The sequence below is a fragment of the Chelonoidis abingdonii genome, chromosome 24, assembly GCF_003597395.2.
Source record: "Chelonoidis abingdonii isolate Lonesome George chromosome 24, CheloAbing_2.0, whole genome shotgun sequence".
Lineage (NCBI taxonomy): Eukaryota > Metazoa > Chordata > Testudines > Testudinidae > Chelonoidis > Chelonoidis abingdonii.
The window spans coordinates 15184792-15206992 of record NC_133792.1 but is presented as its reverse complement, the minus strand read 5'-3'; the positions used below and the strand labels follow the sequence as shown (position 1 = coordinate 15206992).

General features: G+C 41.5%; 1 protein-coding gene across 14 annotated transcripts in view; it reads right to left on the bottom strand.

The window, feature by feature from the left end:
- The window catches only part of FUBP3 (far upstream element binding protein 3), a 58186-nt gene that overhangs the window by 15726 nt on the left and 20259 nt on the right, over positions 1-22201 (bottom strand). For 6 of the 14 annotated variants that reach the window (XM_075060574.1, XM_075060578.1, XM_032797610.2 and 3 more), the window contains 11 exons: positions 20327-20377; positions 19852-19885; positions 18020-18069; positions 16108-16179; positions 14813-14870; positions 12204-12366; positions 10143-10241; positions 8107-8211; positions 7543-7645; positions 6581-6681; positions 1914-2055 (listed from right to left, as the gene is read on the bottom strand). In XM_075060574.1, the coding sequence (XP_074916675.1) occupies positions 1914-2055; positions 6581-6681; positions 7543-7645; positions 8107-8211; positions 10143-10241; positions 12204-12366; positions 14813-14870; positions 16108-16179; positions 18020-18069; positions 19852-19885; positions 20327-20377 (978 nt within the window). The remainder of the gene's footprint in view (positions 1-1913; positions 2056-6580; positions 6682-7542; positions 7646-8106; positions 8212-10142; positions 10242-12203; positions 12367-14812; positions 14871-16107; positions 16180-18019; positions 18070-19851; positions 19886-20326; positions 20378-22201) is intronic. The other 8 variants (XM_075060576.1, XM_032797608.2, XM_032797615.2 and 5 more) reach the window with 3 other exon arrangements.

Genomic DNA, 22201 nt, shown 5'->3' with positions numbered 1-22201 from the left:
AGCACTTATGTTAGAGAGACAACATTTCTATACATTGTGGAAACGCTAGTTACTTTTCTGTACTTTCTAATGGCTACTGGTAGCTACTGCAAGTGTTAAAATAGCAATGGTAGTTTCCATTATTATATTTTACCATGTTGACAACTTTTGCTTTTGAGAATAACTTTTCTTTGCTTGGTCTCTGCCCTGACAGGATTTTTTGTTGAAAGACTGAGCACAATATCTTCAGTTGTTTCTGAATTATGAGGGAACAAAAGCACTTTTTGCATGGCTAATGCATTTTCACTACACTTGTGAATAGGGTTACAGCAAAAACTAAGCCTGAAACTGTTTAGAGAGTTTCCTTAAAGCTTTCTAAAGGGGGAGGGGGATGAGACTGGGAACAGGGAGATTTGAAGGGAATTAATTTTAAAAACTGAACTTTCTTAAAGCAGTCAGCCCTAAGCATGTTCACAGCAGCATCTGAAAAGTCTTAATGAAGGCCAATTCCTTTATGATTGTCACAGCACATTCATCCTGCCCAATGATAATTGGTATAGAATGCTGGCACGCTTCATGAGAAAAGCCAAATGTCACTGGACCATGGCAAAATCCCCTCAAAAGCACACTAACACCAAGTGCAGAAGAAAATAGTAAGAAACAAGAAAAACAAAGAGAGCCTCTTCTCTTGAATTTAAGAGCACTGCCACACTTCTGGCTGCATTCTGCAAATCCCAAGCTTTTGTCAGTGATAGATAGGCATCACTATGCCACAAATATAACGGAAGCAGCAATGCAGCCTGGCAGAAAATTCTCTAGCCAGCAGCAAAGAGGGTACCCACTGCTACTTGATTTACCTCAACTCCAGGGACACTAAAAGTTGAATTGGGACTATTGAAATGCTAACATTAAGCACACAGATCATTCTTTCTGAGAGTATGGAGAAATTAAACACAAACTACTTTCAATGTGTTAGTGTTGCAATTAACACCCCCCCAAAGTCTAGATTCCAACATTAACTCAGGTGCATTGCACCAGTGCAGTATTTCTATTCCTGTTTCTAGTTAAATATAGTGTAGTTATGGTGCACATTTTATAACCTGACGACACACACAGCCAAGTTACAACTGCTGTTGGAGCCTTCACCTTTGCACTTGGTATTGTTTGGTTGGGACACAACTGTTCTAAGAAGGGAACACAAATGTTTCCATTCCTTTGGTACACTTGAGTTCAATGACTAGACAGCAGTGTTACGCCAACTACAGAGAACTACAGACTCCAGGCAAGCTAAGGAGTCCTACCCACTCAGAGGGCACCTGCCCAGCCTACTACGCACCAGGAGATTAAATACAGTGGGTAGGTTAGATCTTGCTGTTTCCAGACAGATTTCTAACTTACAGGTGACTTCGTAAGCTTGGCTACATGTAGTCACTTGCTGATCTCCATGGACAAGGAGATACAACATTCGCTCCAACAAGAAGTACCATGCAATGGAGTGTAAACTAAATACAAGACAAAGGGTACCACTATAGAAATGCAGCTGTTTGGTCTGTCCCCTTGCACTTTAAACCACTCTGCTACAAAGGGTCCCCAAAAGGACCTAAGTCTTTTCATGAGATAGCTGCATTGCACAACATGTACACCTGACCTGACAATTCAGAGTACGACTTTTCTGCATGCACAAACCCCCTTCCTCATGTAAAAAAAAAATGCCTAGAAAGCACACTTGTGAGACAAGACATCAGAAGGAAGCGTATAGAAACCATCTGCCTTACTAGGTGGTTTCGCTTACTAAATTCCTCCTATGTTGTATGGTCATGGCCACTGAAGTACAATTTTCAATACTGGAAATACCACAGCCACTCCAGTAAAGTTTAGGAACCCCCAGTTGAGATGGAGATTACATCTCAGAACATCATGTCAGCAGCACTTACCTTTGCCTATAACAAGGCCACACTTATCAGCTGGCACCGTGTAGGTTATTTCCTGCATCCCACCAGGTGTCCCAACGCTCCAGTCCCCACGACCACGACCTCTTCCCCGGGCTACTGCCAAACTTCCAAAGCCATCTCGTTCCTTGAAGGGAAAAAAACAGCACTTTCATCAATATTTTTCCTGACCCCAATACCTATACTTCTAATTTGCCACATTAAAAAAAAGGCAAAGTAGAGTTTAAACTGCATGATAATCAATATCACTAATATCACTAAACTAGGGAACTCCTGGCCTTCATCTCCGTAGGTGAGATTCTGAAGCAGTTCAAAGAAGCGCTGTTAATGCAGGTCACAGCTGCCTTCCTGATTCTGTACGTTTATTTCAGCAAGTAGATATAAATGCATGCCTTCAAACAGAATATCCTTTTGTAACTGGCAGGTATGCAGAAACTCAAAGTCCTTTTAGTTGCTGGGTTCCAATCTGAGCAGGGCTAGTTACCTAAGCTTTCATGAGCAAACCAGAAACCTTTGCATTAATGCACACTGTTTGGCACCAAAGGCTTCATAGAAGCCAAAAGTTAACCCTTTCAGATGCCAATTACGTGAGAACTACCGGAATCCCTCAGCTGAAATACACATTGCTCCAAATCAACTTGAACCTACAAACAACGTTGTCCAAATTCAAAGAAGTGTTAGGTCAGGACAAAAAAAATCCAAATGCTTGTATCTGCAAAGTAAAGGCCCTCTGTTGTCACAGGCCAATGTCGGAGAGATTAAGTGGCTAAGGAAAGGATTTGCCCTAGTATGTAAAGAGGTTTTCAAACAGCACTGGGGAGAGCCACAAAAGGCTGTTTTCTCCCCCCACTGCCTTCCAGAAAAAACAGTGGAGCTTTCCAGCCCTAGAGCCTTTTCAGAACAGCACAAGGATGGGTATCCAGGGTACAGATCCATTAGCTACACCTCTACCTCGATATACCGCTGCCCTAGGGAGCCAAAAAGTCCTACCACGTTATAGGTGAAACCGTGTTATATTGAACTTGCTTTGATCCACCAGAGTGCACAGCCCTGCCCCTCTAGGGCACTGCTTTACCGCATTATATCCAAATTTGTCTTATATCAGGTGGCATTATATTGAGGTAGCGGTCTAGAACAGGGGTCTGCAACCTTTCAGAAGTGGTGTGCCAAGTCTTCATTTATTCACTCTAATTTAAGGTTTCGCGTGCCAGTCATACAGTTTAAGATTTTTAGAAGGTCTCTTTCTATAAGTCTATAATGTATAACTAAACTATTGTTGTACGTGAAGTAAATAAGATTTTTAAAATGTTTAAGAAGCTTCATTTAAAATTAAAATGCAGAGCCCCTTGGACCGGTGGCCAGGACACGGGCAGTGTGAGTGCCACTGAAAATCAGCTCGCGTGTCGCTTTTGGCACATGTGCCATAGGTTGCCTACCCCTGAGCTAGAACCTGCAGAAAAGATCCAGAAGAAAAGAGCTCTTTGTGCACTCAGGTTGTGCTCTGCCATTCTGAGCACTTCTCATCCTTATCAAGCCCTGTGGTAGTAGCAAGCTTTTCCATGCTAACCCCAACCCTCAATTCAAGGCTTTCCCCGCAATCAGGATAGATAAAAATTGATTTTTTTTTTTGAAAAAGTGAAAATTGGATTTTTTAAATTTAAATCAGATTTGGTTATTTAAATGCTAATTACATTTTTCTTTTTAAAAATAAACCCATTTAAAATGAAATCTAAATATAAACAAAATATTAAGGCCTAAACTTATTATAATCTCTTAAAATGTTTAAATATAAAATAAATATGCTGAATCCATAAGCTTATTTAAAAAACTGAATTCAAGCCTGCTTTTTCCCCTAATCATTTTTTATATAGAAAACATCTAACTTTTGAGGTCAAGTGTTATGTTTGAGGTCAAGAGGCTATGCTACTGGGCGCAGGAGACTGGCAAAGTCACCACAGGCATTGGGACCCTACTTCCAGAAGACACCATCGTGTATCTCATCAGGCTCATCCACTGAGCCCACCTGGGTGGTGCCGTACTCCTATTTTATAGCTTCTCCCTCCCTGAGCTCTGATAGGTTCAAATCTCAAATTAAAAATATGTATGACTCCACCCACCATGGATACCTGCTCTCCAGCTCATGGAAACATACTGATCAGTCTACTAACTATCAGTCCTTGCTTCTGGGCGGTTTTGGGTACTTTAAGTAAATGGCCTTGCTCTGTCTCCTTGCATGTGTACACAGAGATCAAAAACCCAGAAATCCATTAATTTCTCACCTGCTTCCCTCTCCTGCTAAACAAATAAAATCTAAAAGCACAGGGTCACACGAGCAGAAGGCTCGGAGCGTGATTACTTCTTGTGTCTTCTGGAGGTACTGCTGGGGGAGTTAAGTAACACGGGAGGAGGAGGAGCAGAGTGTGCAACCAGAAAGGAGCAAGACTGGTGCCAAAGCAGGACACTGTGGGAATCAGAGTGCAGTCGCTCATGCTGATTTCAACACTAGGAAACTGGAGAAAAAACCTGTCATGGCTGCAGCTTGTACAAAAGACTCTATTTGGGAATATTTTCAAGAAATTCTTGGACCTCTGGGTAAAAAAAAGGAACACGTACCAAATTTAAACAGTGCAACAAGGCCTGGTGGTCAGAATGAAACGTTATGAAGAGTGCTCCTCAAAAGTAAAGTCTTTGAAGATGAGATGGGTGTGTCTGAACCATCTGACTAATTTTTCACCACTCTTATGGACAGCCTACCCTGTCTTACTACACTAGTAAATGATAACTTAGATTACTGTCATAAATGTGTTTTTTGGGGAGAGATTACTTGTGAATTTCAAAATGTGTGTTCAAAAGATAATTGGCAAATGAGTTTGCTGTGGGAGTATTTATCAATTACTTTTTGACGTATGGCTGGACTTCTGACAATTTTTATTGCTCAATATAATCAAACATCCCAGGTGAAGATTGCCTATTTAAAAGTAAAGATTTCAAGTATTAACGTCAACATTTAAAAAAGAGTCCATCTCCCCCCCCAAACCAGTTCAGTATGTTGCTAGAGATAAGGGTTTAAATAGATTTAGACAATCCTTCTGATTCATTTTCTCTAATTCATTCTAAACCCAGTTTTCTCTCTTTTAAACAGGTGGTACAAACAGCTGCAGGAGGAGGAAGTCTTTCATTTAGTCTTTTTCTTCATCATCCAGTAAAACCACAGATGAGTTCATAATCAGGCCCCGTAAATTCTAGCAAGAGTCCACAGATGAAAAAATGTCTTGATTCATTTATGCAACAAATTCTCCGTTTTCACTTGTTCGGAACAAACATTTCATTGACTTGGTTCAATCATTACGATCAGGCTACACTCCACCCTGCAGAGCAGACATTGCTGGATACAGTAGACGAGAAGTAAATTGAAGAGCTTGCAAAAAACATTGATGGAACATTTGTTAATCTGAGTCTTGATGGGTGGAACAATGTACACAATGATCCAGTAAAACGTGCTTGTGAGACAGAAGAAGAAGATGGAGTTGTCTATCCTACAGAAACTATTAATACACCAGGAAATGCCCATACAGCAGAATACTTAGAAGTAGCAGCGAGCTATAACACACTGAACAAAAATTCAGGTGTCAGATGCATAGTTGTGTCACAGACAATGCTGCCAATGTATGCAAGATGAGAAGAAATCTAGAGGATAATGAAGGGAACCTGAAACTTGTAACATATGGGTGTAGCACTTGTTTGGATGCAACGTTCATTTGAAGAGTTAAGTACAACTCCAGGAATAAAGAAAAATCTTTCTGAAATTGCAAAATATTTCCATAACAACCACCTTGCTTCAGCTTCACTGAAAAGAACAGGAGGATCCAAACGAATTCTCCCCTGCGATGAAACAATGGAATTCAGTGGTTGAGTGTTTTGATCGATTTAGTAAGAACTGGCCTATTCTAATGACAATTTGTGAAGAAAAAATAGTGACAAAACAGATGAAAACTATCACAGCCAAAGCAGTCAGCAGATTGAAGAGAAATGCAGAAGATTCACTGAATATATTGAAGCCTATTTCCATACCCTTGGACAAAGCAGAGAAAGATTGCTGTTGTATTGCTGATCATTTAGGTGTAAATATGAAACATGTCTTGATAAGAGAAGCGCCTGCATCTAAAACATTTAAGGTTATTTTGTTTAATAAATATATGTTATAATACTGTTTTCTATTTTTAAATTCCAGTTACCATCCTAATGCAGCTTAATGCAAATCATGAGCAAAATGTTAATTATCTAAGTAAATAAGCAGTATATTATTCACCATTTTCTTCTTATACTAAAAACGTACAAGAAACTGAAAATATTAAGCTATCCCAGAACTAAACGGATGTGCTTGAGAGACCTTCCATAGCTGAACCATCACATGGTTAAGTGGCACCAAGGATAGGAAAACACTTTACGAAAGTGACAGTACAGCACTCTAACGGGTAGCAGCATAAATGGCCTCCTGAAAAGAGAACACAGTTGCCTACTCAATACCCTCTATTCCTTCTTGGTGGTATGACTGTAGGCCACCCCCTCTGTTTACTATGTACTTCCCATAACTACCTTTCCCATTCTCTATTAATATAGGTGTTTGCCTCATGGGAGTCTACAGAACCCACCTGTGCTGTGAGAATAAGCTCATTGATGATATGAGCTGCGTGCTGACACCGATCAGGAAGCCCCATGACCTGCGCGACTCTTTCAGGACTAATCCCATCATCTGTGGAGGGAGAGGTGACAAAGACTTAATTAAAAAGGCCCACCCACCAAATGAAGCTTCCCTCCAGTATGGCTACAGCCAGTGTTTTCCCACAGGTAGATCTGTTGTGTTAGACCTGTCATCTTTCTCCTCTATCTTCGGCCCTTCCCCAAGCCACCTACGAACCCATGTTGATTATCTGGGAAGAGTCTAATTGTGGAAAGGTAACACTTTCACATGACAAACCTTAAAAGAGATTGGCTAAAGGTAGCCAAGTGACCCAGAGGAAATTATTTGAATTCGTCAAGTCCTGATCCCTAAAGGCCAGGAATATCCTGGAGTACTTTAAAGTCAGGAAACAAGGTTTTTTCCATAATCCAATTCTTTGTATCAATTAACTACAAGACCAAGACATTGCTGCCATAATGTCTAATGTTTTGAAAATGAGGTGTATACAATTTCTTTCCTGTCTCACAGGCAACAAGCAGAAAATCTCTGTAAAAACTGCATGAGGAACCAAGGAGGTGGCATGTCATTTAGAAAGGGGCACTAAAGCTGTATCTACTGTGCCGCTGTAAGGTCTCCAGGGTAGTCAATCTTTGCAGGCAAGAGAGCTCTTCTGCCAGCAAAATAAAAGCACGCATAAAAAAAAGTGCTGTCCACACCAGTGCTTTTCATTGGTAAAACTTTTGTCGGCTGGGGCGTGTTTTTTTCACACCCCCGACTGATAAAAGTTACCTATCAAAGTGCAGTGTAGACACAGCCTAAGTAACTACAAGCAGACAAAACTAGCTGCTGCAGATCAGCACTAAGCAATAAAACTGGGCAGTCCCTGCTTTGCACAGTGATCAGAAAGCAACAGACCTTTGTTCTCACACAAACCTGGTTTAAACTGAATCCTAACGCCAGCATCATTCTGAATCTTTTTGATCATTTCTCCATTTCTTCCTATTACAATTCCAACAGCAAACCTAGGCACAGAGACCTGATGGGAAAAGCAAAGCACTGTGAAAACTCAGAACTGGCATATATTATACTTGTTTTACAAGAGGAGTATTCATCCCCACTCATGTACCACGCCAGGCCAAATGAAGCAGCTCCAGGCTGTAATGTCTTATCCCTCTTAAGCACAAGTGTATGGGCAATTTTCAATCCTTAATATTTCTACTGGTCATAAACCCCTTCTTCCCCTATCAAACTTAGCCCTCTCCATTACAAGAACAGCATTTCCAAAAAACAATTTTGGAAGAGTGGAAATGCCACCTGCAAGCCCAAACAAATGCCCTCTCTGAAAAGCTGGTGAGCCTCTGCTGGTGGATAGGTGCAATATATTTAAAGGCAGGGAGCACTGTGAAGGAAATAAATCTCACTGGCAATGTTTGAACTTAAATGGTCTCCATCCCTCACACTGGGGAGGTAACCACAGCACTTGTGAAAAGAAGATACCTCTATGCTGCCTCCTCCCATTCTAGAGCTGAAATCACTTCGTACGCCTCGGAAATCTGCCTGATCTTTCTCTCGGATGATCTCCAGTACCATTTCCCTTGCTTGCTGTGGGGAAAAAAAATTATGGTTACCTTTTAACTCATGTCTATCCCACTCTCCATCTTGGTGCTCTTGGCCTCAATGACTAGGTGGCATCAAGTAGAATTGCTTCTTATATTAAGCAGATGGAAATTCCTTCACTTGGGATTTCTTCCACCATTTTAATGGAGATCTATTTTGTATTGCATCCTCCCTTCCTCATTAGCAATTTGATAGTTACTTAGAAGGAAGATCCCCATGTGCAATTGTTTAAAATGTCTTTCAAAAAACATGGACATTTGTTTCTAAAATATAATCTTAACTGGGATTTAAGGAAATTAAAGAGCCTTGCTGCTGAACAGAACTCAAACCCATACATGGTATTGCAGAAGCCATGAGGGCACATTCAACTGCAAGTCCACTAGAAGATGGGGAGGAGGAGACAGGAAGGAAAAGAAGAAATACTAGCTACCAAACATGGTGAAAAGCAAGCACCAGAGAACAACCCTGGTAATCTGTGAAGGTTTTCCTACAAGAACGAATAATCGTGTGTTTGTTTCTGAAGGCCTTTCATAAACTACTATATAGCCCACCTAGTGAAAGTGTACATTGCTAACAAACCTATAGTAGCCACCATTTATAGAAGTGTACTTATTAAAGCTACATATCAAACTTTAGGCTCCATGCATTACCTGAAGCAGCAGGGCCGATATTTGGTGGTTGTGTTAATAAGATATAGGGGAAGGTGTCCCCTCAACCTTTTACTGAAGTAGAAATCACAAAAAAGGTTGACATGGAAAAAAATAAAGTTATTGGCATGATTTAATAAAAATCCACCATTTGCAAAATTATCTGCCAAGTGCAACTATTGTAGCATCCAGAGTTTGTTAGGTGCTCAAGGATCTAGAGTTTGTTACGCGCTGTGCAAACAGACAATCCCTGCCTTGAAGGGTTTGCAGTCTAAGATCCCTTAATTCTGATTTGCATGGGATTTACTGATCAGGAAGAACATGGAAAATATGCTGAAGCACATCCAGCAAGGTAGACAGAGGGGCAGTCTAGAGAGTGTAAGTGACAGGTGAGATGCAGTTTGGTTGAAAATGTAAGAGCGCTTTTAAATTTGTCTTATGGATCTACACTTTTGTAATGCTCAGTTTATGTAGTTTATGAATCATCATTCATCAAATTGAAAGCTGTACTACTAGCTAGATAGAGCTAGGAGTGTAGGAAAGGATATTAGTGTTCTTCAGGAATGACTTGAAACACCCTATCATTGCAGGTGTTTCTAAAGGCAACCAGACACTCAGCTCCCACAGAAAATCAACAAGAGTTGAGTGCCGAATGCTTCTGAAAGATCTCACCCATTGTTCCTATGCTTGGGCAGGAACTGAAAATTTAACTTTAGCTGTTGGGTGCTACCTGGTGCAACAAACTGCTGTACCAGCCTTTTAATGTTTTGAGAGTTGTCTAAATTTAGATTACTGTGCCAGCCTCTAGTAAGGCACCTCATCAGCACAAACTGCTATAACTGGTAGATCTAAACATCCACTATGAAGCATCCTACCACCTCCAGAGGGACTGTGGGATTAAGCTCAGAAGTCACGTCTATACGTTTTAAGTACCTAGCACAATAGAGGCCTTGGATGCAACCGCAATATAAATATTGAATACGCTTAACCTTTGGTGCCAGGATTTGTTCTGCTTTCAAATTACAAGTGTTAACTGTCTGAGGAATTAAACATTCTGGTTACACTAGAGTCTTATCTATAGCATGGGTGCCAGCACCTACCTTCATCAGTAGACATTTGGAATGAATAGCAGCCAATATTTTCTAACTAACCATCCACAACTTTATTTAACTTCACTACACGCTCACAAGCACCATCAACAATTCCACTGTCTAAAGGTTCTGTTAGCACAATTATGCAGAATCACATGAAGTGTTTTTTACTCCATACCTGTACTTTAAAAGCATCTCCAGTAATACGGAGAGGTTTATCTGCTCCTGTCGGTAATGGGCCATCTTGGATCATAACCATTTTCACACCTGTTCGCTCCTGCAAAAGCCACACAACACTTGAATCAGCATGGTAACTAAACAAGCGCGAACAGTAGGTGTCCAAACTTTGATCACTAAATATTTATATGGGTCAGATCAGCAGCCTTCCAGCATGCTGTTTGCAGATGATACTAAACTGCTCAAGATAGTTAAGACCGAAGCGGATTGTGAAGAACTTCAAAAAGATCTCACAAAACTAAGTGATTGGGCAACAAAATGGCAAATGAAATTTAATGTGGATAAATGTAAAGTAACGCATATTGGAAAAAATAACCCCAACTATACATACAATATGATGGGGTAATTTAGCTACAATAGTAGGAAAAGATCTTGCGTCATTGTGGATAGTTCTCTGAAGATTGTCCACGCAGTGCGCGCAGAGCGTCCAAAAAAGCAAACAGGATGTTGGAATCATTAAAAGGGATGAGAATAAGACTGAGATATATATTGCCTCTATATAAACCCATGGTACGCGCACTATCGCGAATACTGTTACAGTAGTGGTCTCCACACCTCATAAAAGTATTCTAGCACTAGAAAAGGCAGAAAAGGGCAACTAAATGATTAGGGTTTGTGAGAGGGCCCATACGAGGAAAAATTAAAGAGGCTAGGCCTCTTCAGCTGGAAAAAGAGGACACTAAGGGATATGATAGATGGATATAAAATCATAGTGATGTAGAGAAGTGGTATAGGAAATTATTTACTTATTCCCATAAACAAGAACTGGGGTCACCAAAAATTAATAGGTAGCAGGTTAAAAACCATAAAATGGAAGTTCTTCTTTTCACACAGCGCAAAGTCAAATTTGTGAGACTCCTTACCTGAGGAGGTTGTGAGACTAGACATATACAATGTTTAAAAGGGAACTGGATAAATTCGATGTGGCTAAGAATCATTAAAATGGCTATTACCAGGAAGGTACAGAAATTGGTGTCCCTAGCCTCTTGTCTCATACAAAGAAAGGAGAGGATGCTAAGAAGATCACTTGACATTGCCTGTAGCTCACTCCCACTGGGCACATGGCATTGACCACTGTCAGTATAACAGATACTGGGCTAGAATGGACCTTAGCTGACCCGGTAACGGCGTTCTTATGCTATTTTTTAAGCAATCTACGATACTCTACTTTACAAAACTGTTCTACAGCCTGAGCACAGGACTGCAAGGAGGTGCGTGTCTCACCACACCACGTTCTAGTGCAGAGAGAGAACTGGACACAGAAAATCCAACTTCTGTCTTTCCATCCAGGCGTAACAGGGAGATAAGAACCTTTCTAAACACTCAGTTACACAGTGTGCCAGATACCTTTGGATGATACGGCCAAAATTAAAGCGCTCAACCAAAAAAAAAAAAATCACAATTACTATCTTGGCATAAATGTATTTCTGAAGCCCTTTATAGCCTTGAAAGATGTGTAAAGTATACCAAGATAGAGAAAAAAAATATATCCAGGAACAATGATTTACACACGTGTTCATGGGGGTGGAGGGAGAGAAGAGGAGATTAAACACCAACTTCACCTACAGAAGTAATTAATTTGATGAAACGTATTCTGGGGAACAGCATAGCAGGCATTAAGCAGCTTCGCCAAGGTACTTGAATACTGACCTGGGACACCCTTTGCTATGCGTCTCTTATAATGCAAACAAACATCCACTAGGAGCTTAGCTGAGAACAAGATCATTCCTTTTGTAACTCAAGGCTGGATTTGAACTCAGATCTCTGAAGGTGAAAGACTAACATTAACCTCCTACAGCAGGCACCAGAGGCTCTTTATTTTAAAGCACGCTTTCTTGATCTCTATTGGGTCACACACCACCTTCTTAAGTTGTTGTGAAGTGAATGGATGGAACACCGAGCTCACATACTACCAGGGGTACGTGTACTACAGTTTGGGAACCCTTAGTCTAGAGGAACCTTCCCCTAGCAAAGTTCCTTGAAGTAAAAACATCTTGCACACCTGCAACTGTTTTATTGTTTCACCTCCTTTGCCAATGACTAGACCCACTTTGGATGCCGGGATCAGAATCTCCTGGATCGTACTGTTGCCATCAACATCGTTGTGAAAGCCAGGTCCATTCCGACAGCGATCCACTATCTGCCCCAGTAGCCTCTTCGCTTGTCTTTGAAAAGAAGCAAGGACGACGACCATTAGACAACACTGTTTCATCTGCCCAAGAAACTAAGAACCATTGGAATGTGAGACATTTGGGGAGAGGAGAAGTGAAGAGATAAGAAGAAAACCATGGTTAGCACAATGGCTTTTATGCTTTGGAACACCAATTCCCCTTCACAACACCTATTGGCACTAAAAAGTGGAAGGGGAGGAAGGAGTGCATCTTGACCCCTTTGATGCTTACACATTTTTAAAGCATTGGCTTCACCACAGCTTGGGTGCACCACATTTTAAGTGGAGTCAAGAAGAATCTCTAATGCCTAAAATCCCAATTTTACTGTTAATACAAATCTTTGTAAATCACAACTACAACCTCACTTCCTGACTGAGGCAGGCAAGGAGCGCTGCTCTGATACAGTGACACAGCAGGTTAGACCACCACCCTCTGATATGAGACAGAGCCACAGGTGAATCCTTTCTTCTCAGCCAACTCTCCCCCAGCAATACTTGCAGCCTCCCTAGGGGCTGCTACGGTTGTACAGAAAATGCAGCAGGGACCTCATGTAGCAGCGAGGGCAGGAGATTAAGTGCTGCTTGTGAAAGCAGGCAGATGACAAGGCCAGGAGATTGCTCCCTGGCAGCTTTACAATGGCTGAACTGACTGGCAGTGGCTTTCCATCTTCATGTTAATTGCTGTCATCTACCTGCCCCTTCCCTTCACTCAAGAGGCTGGAGCCAGGTCAGCAGTGACCCATTTGCACTTGGGTGGTGTTCTTCCTCTCTCCTCCACTTAGCATCCAACCATCCTGTGGACATCAGGACTCTGCAGCACACACTGCAGAGGGAATTATCCCCTTCAGATGCATTCCCCTGGGAGTGTCAACTCAGGGGGTGGGGGGATCCGATGGCCTGCATCCAACAGCAGAGCATCACCCCAACCTCGGGCCTCAATCAGGAAGCAAGCAGGAGCTGGAATTTCCAGAAGTAGATTTCAGATTTGAAATTAACAGTTGGGTTCTTGGTTGTTTTTAAAAAAGCACAAAACCAATCTTAAGTATTCATAAAGCCCTTAAGGAAATTTTTTTGATGGAAAAAGTAAGGAAGAGGTTAAAACAGAGGGCACATTGAAACACAGAGCATCATCTGCCCTCTGTTTTAATTGTCTTCCTTACTGTTTCCATTACAAAAATAATTTTATTAAGAATTTAAGGGCTTTATGAATACTTAAGGTAATATTTTTTAAAACAACCACCTATTACGAATATTGGCCTGTTATTGAGCCTTCTTCCTCATTCAGCTTCACAAGTTTAAAGAAGTGGGATCACTTGAGACTGCCTTGGATAGGAGTATGTGTTTAGCTGCATATTTCAGAACTTTAGGTGTTAAGATCTGCTCTTACCCATTTTCCCCAAGTGTCTCATCAGGCATTACAGCTTTTTAGTATTTTGCTCTTGTTCTGAAATATTCTTCGCTAGAGGAAAAAAAGCCTCAATACCAGCAAAACCATATTGTTTGCCCTATAATGTGTGCTTGCCAATTACACTTATTCAGGTTCAATGCTTGCAGAATTATGGTAGAGTGAGGGGATTTAAGCATCCTTAGATCTCATAGGAATGGAAGAATAGTGAAAGTCTTCTCTTGAGAAAGACTGGCATATTTTTATCAAAATGCAACTCAACGATTCCCAGATGGATTTTAAAAAACCCACCTACCCAAAGGTTGGGGAGAGAAAGAGCAGCTCCATATGTTAAGTGTGTTCCTGTAAGCCTGAGGATCCTGGATTCAGTCCCAGCAGGAGGTCCTCAACTGGTTTGTGAGAGTCTCAAACTCAGCTCCTGGGAAGGGGGAGGGAGGAAACACTGTCCCTAAATTTTCTATAGGCCTACAGAATAGAAACCCCTGCTGGATTGCCAAATGTGTGTTTACCATGCAGGGACCAGAGTTCAAATATTCAGTTCAGTCCTTCGCTTCTAGCTGGCAGCAATATGGAGAAGGCATCCTGATGGATCTCATGCTGCTCTGGAGCAACACCTCCAGTTTATTCAGGAGTGCAACTGACAGGCTCTGGGGGCCTTGTGCAGCCCCTCTTCAGCCGGAAGGATGGCCATCTCAGTAGCAGTGGGAAGGCAGAGGGGAGAAGAGTGACCTTTAATGGCTTAATTTAGTATCCTGGAAACTTGCAGTTAGTCAACTGCATGCTAAGTGCCCTAAGAGCAACCCTGTGAAATGGAATTCCATGGGAATTTCTGCAGAGGGTTCAGCAGACTAACTGGAAAAGCCTCTGATGAGTAAACATCTCAGTGTTAGAACAAAATGGCTCTAGAGTTTGGTGACCCTAAAGCTTCTATAGGCCAATATTTGCTGATTGTGGCTAACCAAATAGCAGCACTGACAGAACACAGTGGTAAGGAAGAGAAAAAGAAAGAGATACAATAGAACAAAACAAGACTCACTCAATGCTCTCTGGTGTTCCGGTGAGCACACAGGGCCTCTCGGGCATCCCACCACTGTCTGTGAAGGGAACAAGAACGTGACAGGGATTGGATATTTCACAACTCCTGAATCGCCAGCAGTAGCCAGCCAAGCAGGCAGATACAAGCAGCCTAGGCACAGCCTACAGAACTAGCTCTTTTGTGGTTAAAAGAGGCAGTAAAATCTACATGATCCTTTATGGATTGCACATTACAAGAGGGTGGTTAGAGACATCCAATCTTAAGAACAAAGGGCAGCCTCAAAGTACACACAGTTCTTGTGTGAAGCAATCAGGTTCTATACCTGCTGCAATTCATTATAATTAAGTATCTGGAAATAAAGCAAATATTTTCTAAGTATCTTATTTATCCTTCAATCACCCTGCACATTCACTCTTGCTTGAGTATTCAGCCTTGCTCCTGTGGCATCTTAGACTGATATGATTATGATGTTTTCCTACACTTAGTACAACTATATATTCGACGTTAGCTTTCTTTTAAGTGTCACACTCCTAGTAAACAAGTTGTTACATGCAATTCAGTTGGATTAAAAAAACTGGATAGCTGCTTCAGTGACCAAAGGGCAGCACTAAAATGTTCCCTTTGCACATAGAACATGTTAATGAGAATTCAGAGATATCCAGGAGCAACATATTTCAAAGACAAAATGGATGTTTCCTTTATTTTTAAATTTCTCCCTGACAATTAAGATTAAAAATGCAGAAGATAATATTTTGCAATAACTATATAGTAACACACTTCTGTTTTCCCATGGAGGGGCAGGAGGGGAAACGACACATACTGACTATCTTCACAGAAAATAGTATAAAGCAAGAATATGCAGCATACCACACAACATTGGTACAGTCTCCTTTTTAGTTTGAGATGGATCCTATCAGGAGCAACTCCTGACCTCTTGAAATTTCAGTTTCCAAAAACTGACAAGACTAAGCAATTAGACACAATCCACATCTGATCTCTCCAAAGAAGTGCCACTGGAAGACAGCCCTAAACAGGAGCATTTCCCATCTCAGTAGGGAACAACGTGGACCTATAATTTAACACTGAAGTTGCATCTGCTTCTTGATTAGAGGTAGTCCCCAGGTCTGTTTTCTGTGCTAATATAGAGGTCAGTCCCAGAACAGAATTCCCTTGTGCATCATTTGGTAACCAGCGATAACACATATGAATGCGATGCACAGCCAGGTCTCCACATCTATTGGACATGTCATATTTCAATGCCACACCCTGCTTCCACTACACACAGAAGCTCTTACCTGGAGCAATCTGAATTTTACAGCCAGACTCTGCCTGGATCCGTGAGATCTGTTCACCGCCCCTGCCGATTACTGAAACAAGTTCAACAAGTGTCAATTTCCTGTAGTCTTAGCCATGAGCAGAGTATCTGCTCTCTTTACTCCATTGCAACTGGCAGTAAAGGGGAGATTGTATTCCAAAACTGTAAAATAGGCCTCCATACTCTGGTACACAGAAAGCCAATGTTATGGAGAATTATTACTACAATTGAGCAAAAAATTTAATTGTATTTCCTTGTAAATACAACTCTTACATTGAACTGGGAATACATGGTAGGTAAAAATAAGTTACTAAACAGAGCCAGGCCAGGAAAGGTGTTTTAAGGTTATTGTCCTGTGACAACCTGAATCTCAGGTTTGACAAGAAAACATGGCTGTCCTGATAATTTTGCAGCCAAAGCACAGGTATTTTGGGTGTTGCTTTTTATTTATTTATTTAATTTTTTAAAAGAATTCACTGTCCTCCTTCAAGAGCATGTCGCCGGTTTGATCTACACTTTAATACACCTGGGTTTTATATTGAAGTGCCATGCCAGACCTCAAGCTGAACATGAAAGCTGACCTCCCTTGGATCCCCTGCATCACTGAATGACGACTGTGTTCCACACGGTATTGCAGGGAGAGAACATGCACAGCCAGCAATATATACCTTTCCCAAAGAGTAACATGGAACACAGCTGCAGGTCAGCCAAGTCTAGCAGGCATGATTGGGTCAACATTCTCTCAGTAGAGGGCCCTCAACTGTGGAACTTGCTTCTGCTAGTACCTGTCTGAGCTTGAATTTTTATCATCTTCTTTAGTGTGTGGCATGAAGCAACTTTTTGCCCAGGCCTTCTCCTTACGGAACTACCTTCTGAATGGCCAGCACCTGGTCCCTAAAAGAGATTGGGGTGGGAGGGCATCGGGGGGGGAAGGGGGAGTTCTGCTCCTTTATAAGAAACCAACAAATGACTAAAGAACTGAGCCAGGAAGAATGTTTTCAATTTCAGCTTCAAGTTGGACATCCTGTGTGTAAGTAAACATGGATTGTTATTTCCCTTTTCACACTTCACACACTAAGCAGAGCATTTTGGGTGATGCTCCTTTACCAGAAGAGATGGCATGCTGGAATCCAAAGGTTATGGAACATGCTGTGGCATGACTCTTTAGTCGTGCCAGCGGGAGGATTCCCTTGAAAGGAGAAACAGTGAACAGCTGGAGGAACACAGGAATCAGGGTGAAGGGTGCGAGAACATCGTCAAGTGTGCAAGAGTGAGGTGAAGGAGAGAGAGAAGAAGAAGAAAATCAGGACGAAAAAGGAGACAGAAATCCACCTGTGCAGGAAAGTGCACCCCAGTTATTTTTCTCTGCACTGAGCATACTAGGGACCTGTAAAAATTCAACTTTCACTTGAAGTGTTTAAACACTATTTCTCTCCTCCCTCTTCCCCACTGACAATAGTGTACTTAAATACAGTAACTGCTTCTGGTGACAGGCAAATGGGTTCGTTCTTGGCAAACCATTATGTAATTTGGTCTGGGGAATCTGTGGTGACAGCCAGAGTTACCAGAACAGCAGATCTTCAGAAATCTGTGTCCCCTGCCGCCTCACACCCCAAAAAACCCTATTCCATATTCATTGCTGTAAAACCCTTACCAGGAAACAGGTAGCTTATATCTCAGTTTTTAACTGCAGGGCATTGCGGCAGACAGAGTTTAATTTGCCCTTACAGGGGGATGTTATTAATAGCCAAGATTCTTCACAGCCAGTAAATTCGCAGTGGCATTGATTGAAGTTGTGTGCCTTATTCCTCATCCACCACAATAAGCACTGTTTCTGAACAGAACGTACATTTAGAAACTGAATTTAAAACAAAAACATCCAGGATACTTACTAAATCCAACCATTTTATCAGGCACTTTGAATTCTTCCGTTATTACTGTCCTAAAAATGGAAATTGAAATAGTCACTGCAAAGAACCGTTTAGAAGACCACCTTTGTGCGCCCATAAAAGTCAGACACAATATAAAGTAAAGACTTCAGCCATAATCAAAACCACTTGGGTTGGAAGTGACCCCTAGAGGGTCATCTATTCTACCCCTTTCTTCATGGAGAACCGGTTAATTATTCCTAAGCTCGGATATATTTTAAAAGTAGCCTTGATTAGCTCCACTGAAGTTGATTCCATGCCTCCTTTGGCTGTTCTTGCTCCGAATGCATAGCTGTTCAAGTAAATCTTTTTCTAAACTGGAACCTCAATTTTCCATGATGCAGCTTAAGCCCATTACTTCTTGGTCTGTCCTTATTGCATGAGACTAACTGGCCTCTGAGCTCTAATACCCCTTCATGTATTTGTAGACAATTATACCTCCCCTCAGCTAGATCTTCTCTGGAATTAACATAAGCAGTTCTCAGCCCTTCCTCTTAGGTCTTAATTTTCACAAAATGTTTTATCATTTTTATTGCTCTCTGGACACTTCAGTTTGCCTATCTTAAAATGTGATGCCTAAAACTAAAGTTTTCCATCTGAGGCCTAATCAGTGTCGAGTAGAGCAGAATAATTACCTCGCTTGTTTTCCAAATGATACTCCTGTTAAACACAGCCTAATGCATATGGCATTTGCCTTATTTATTAGCACTTGATTCAAGTGAATCTTGATAGACACTTCCCAACTCTTCATACACTGAAACATGCACAATATCCAATTTGTCCGACACCCCTGAAAGCAATTAAATATCTTTGGAGGAAGTTTCTAACAACACCTCTTGTGAGATCTTATGACACAGTTTGCTTTATAACAGCCACTGGAAGAATAAAAACATGAATTTCTAAATTTTTCCCCAGCTGTGCCATAGATAAGTACTTACGACTGAAGACCCAATCTGTAATAGGATTACTACTGCAGCACTATATTGTCCCACTCATGCCAGAGTTAGAATGTGCGTCACCTTTACTGTCAGACAGCAGTTCAATCCCATATTGTAAAAGGGACCCCAAGTGAATTAGTGGTGGTAAAAGAGTGCTAGCTGACAGCGTAAAGTATGAGATCCTCTGTTTGGAAAGGGAACAGGCACAGCAAGGGTCTACCAACTGTTCTAACATCACACTTACACTGTGGTGTAACAGTATCACTTCTAAGTACTGTGAGGTTGCAAGTATCCATATCCATTCCTTGCCCTTTCTGCTGAGCCTCAAACAGAGGGATTGATTAGAATGATAGTGCGCTGCCATCAGCACGTCTGGAACTTAAGGGCTTTGAGCAAGAGGCACCTTCTGAAGTGAAACCACTACTACTCTCGACAGAAATGCAAGATTCTAAAAACCAAGCACCACTTAAGACACGGCATTCTTTACAGCCACATTATGCCATGCCTGGTAAGGAGTCATCCAAGGGATCATATTTTAACCAGCAAAACGAGAAAAACTCAACTGACAGCTTAATACTTCTGACTCCTCTTCCACTGCCAAAAAAGCATGTCGTTTTCTTATGCTCAGTCCTACAAATTTAGATGAAGTCAAATCCAAGCCTTCCTTACAAAAATGTGAGCTCTTTTTTCAAGTGTGCAGTCTCAGGAAGGGTAGGCAAAAATGGCAGTCTGGAGAAAAACAGAGCCTACAGTTTTCCACGTTATCAACCTCTGACTTTCTAGCACTCTAGTACAGATGGTGGATCAATAAACAATTAGAACTGATCAATAAATAATAAAACATAACCCACTGCTTACCTTTGATGTACCAGGGCCCCTAACTGGTTACCTACTGTGGCAGAGAGAGGAAAAAGGGGGAAAAAAATCAAAGCATTAGTACGGATAAACTAACTTCATCCCTATAGAAAGAGTTCTTACCATTTCATCAAAAAAATGAAAGAAAAGCAAAACAGTAATTTAGGTTCAGTGGCTGAAATGAATGTGTTATGCGGTAAGAAACAGGAGGGGATTTCTTGATCAACGCAGTCTACAATCCAATGTCCAGCTGAACACAGGATAGGAAATTGATCTGTATCTCCCCATGCTGAGAATCACGGGAGAAAATCCTGCCAGCCCAAATCCCTGCAACTTACCTCCTCCCCCTTCCCAAATTAAACCCAATGTAAAGATCAAGCAGATTTTGGTAGATATTAAATTAAAAAAAAAATCAAAAAGCTACAACAGATTCTGAGATTTAGTTTAATCAGAAGCATTAGAGATCACTTGCACATACTTCTCTCTGTATCTCTTATCTGTGCTCCATGGAGCCCACTTAAACGGAGACCTGTTAAAGGAATAGGTCTGTTAAGTAACCTCGTGGCACCCACATTGTATCTTTTTATCACATTTCTACTAAATACACACATTTCAGCCACACTTACATTGTCAGCTGGTGGCTCATCTAGGATTATCCCTCACCTCCTCAGTTAACCTCCCCCAACCAAGACAACGTTTTTGCTATTTGTTTCATCCTCCCACCACCACCACCAGATTAATTTTTCCTCCAGAAGTTACCTTAAAAATATGGTGCAACAGACAGGGTTCCACTGCAATGTAGGAAAAACATCCTGCAAAGCTTCCTACAGGACTTCACCTGTGTCAAACACACTAAGAAACGGGCCATTTGCTCCTAACAACTAGAAGACCAGTCTGATTACATCATACGCCTAGGGAGGGATACCTGGTGAAAACAGATCAAACAAGCAGATACCATCTGAACTGTGATGATAAATATTTTGTTCCTAACTTCTTGGTGATAACTTGCACATTCTTTGATCTGAACTAAGTTGTCACTCAGATGATGAGAATAAGAAAACAGATGCACCTCACATTCTTCAGCTATAATAGAGTATTTTTTGCAGCGCAGTAGCCATGTTGGTCCCAGGATATTAGAGAGGGGGGTGGGTGAGGTAATCTTAGTGGGCCAGCTTCTATTGGTGAAAAGAGACTAGCTTAGAACTTACATAGGACTCTTCATGGCTGGTAAAGGTGCTCAAGGCAGGTCTACAAATTTATAGCTGTGCCGCTACAGTGCGTCTGGTGAAGGCACTCTAAGCCAACAGGAGAGAACTCTCCCACTGCCTTAACTCCACCTCAGCGAGAGGCAGTAGCTATGTTGGTGGAAGGTTTTGAAAGGGTCTAGGGATGTAAATATTCTTTAAAAAGTTCACCCATTTAAACGATTAAAATTATATTATTCCAACGGTTAACCGATTAAAGGGAGAGGGGCTGGGGAGCTGCTCCAGCCAACTGGCATAGCTTGGACCGGGGCCACTCTGGCCAGCTCCAGGGCTGCTGGAGTTGGCGGGCCGGCTGGCCCGGGGTTAACCATTTAGACTAATGCTAAACAGTTAATATTTTACACCCCTAACAGGGTCCACTGCAAAGTAGGAAAAACATCCTGCAAAGCTTCCTATAGAACTTCACCTGTCTCAAATACACTAAGGAATGGGCCATTTGCTCCTAACTAGAAGACCATTTTGATTACGTTGGTTGTGAGGTGTATTGGTCATCACAGGAGCGGAGAGGAGTGCAGGTTTTGCATCTGTTATGGCAGGGTCTGATGCTGCTTTGAATTGGTATGTCCTGAACTGTGAAGACCTTGCTACTGATGAGCATGGTGAGGTTGGAGGGCTGCTTGAAGCAATACCCTGTCATAACAGATGCAAAAGTTGCAGACATATTTTCACGCTTATGATGATCAATACTCCCACAACATACATTTCGAGATTCACAGGTCCTTCACATGCCTACCATAACATGTGGTATACCTCTGCCAGTGCACTAAGTGCCCCAACAACAAATACCTGGGTGAAATTAGACAATCACTATGCTCTCAAATGAACTCTCCAAAAAAAAAAAAAGATAAAAGACAAGAACACTATATCATCAGCAGGCAAACACTTTTCACAGAATGATCACTACGTATCTGACCTCTCACGTCTCATTCTCAAACAAAACCTGCACAACACCTTCAGAAGACTAGCCTGGGAGCTTACAGTCATAACTCTGCTAGACACGACAAGTCATGGACTCAAAGACCCTGGATTTATGGCTCATTACAACAATCTGTGACCTGCCAACCCTCCTTTGTCCTGACTGCAGAGGT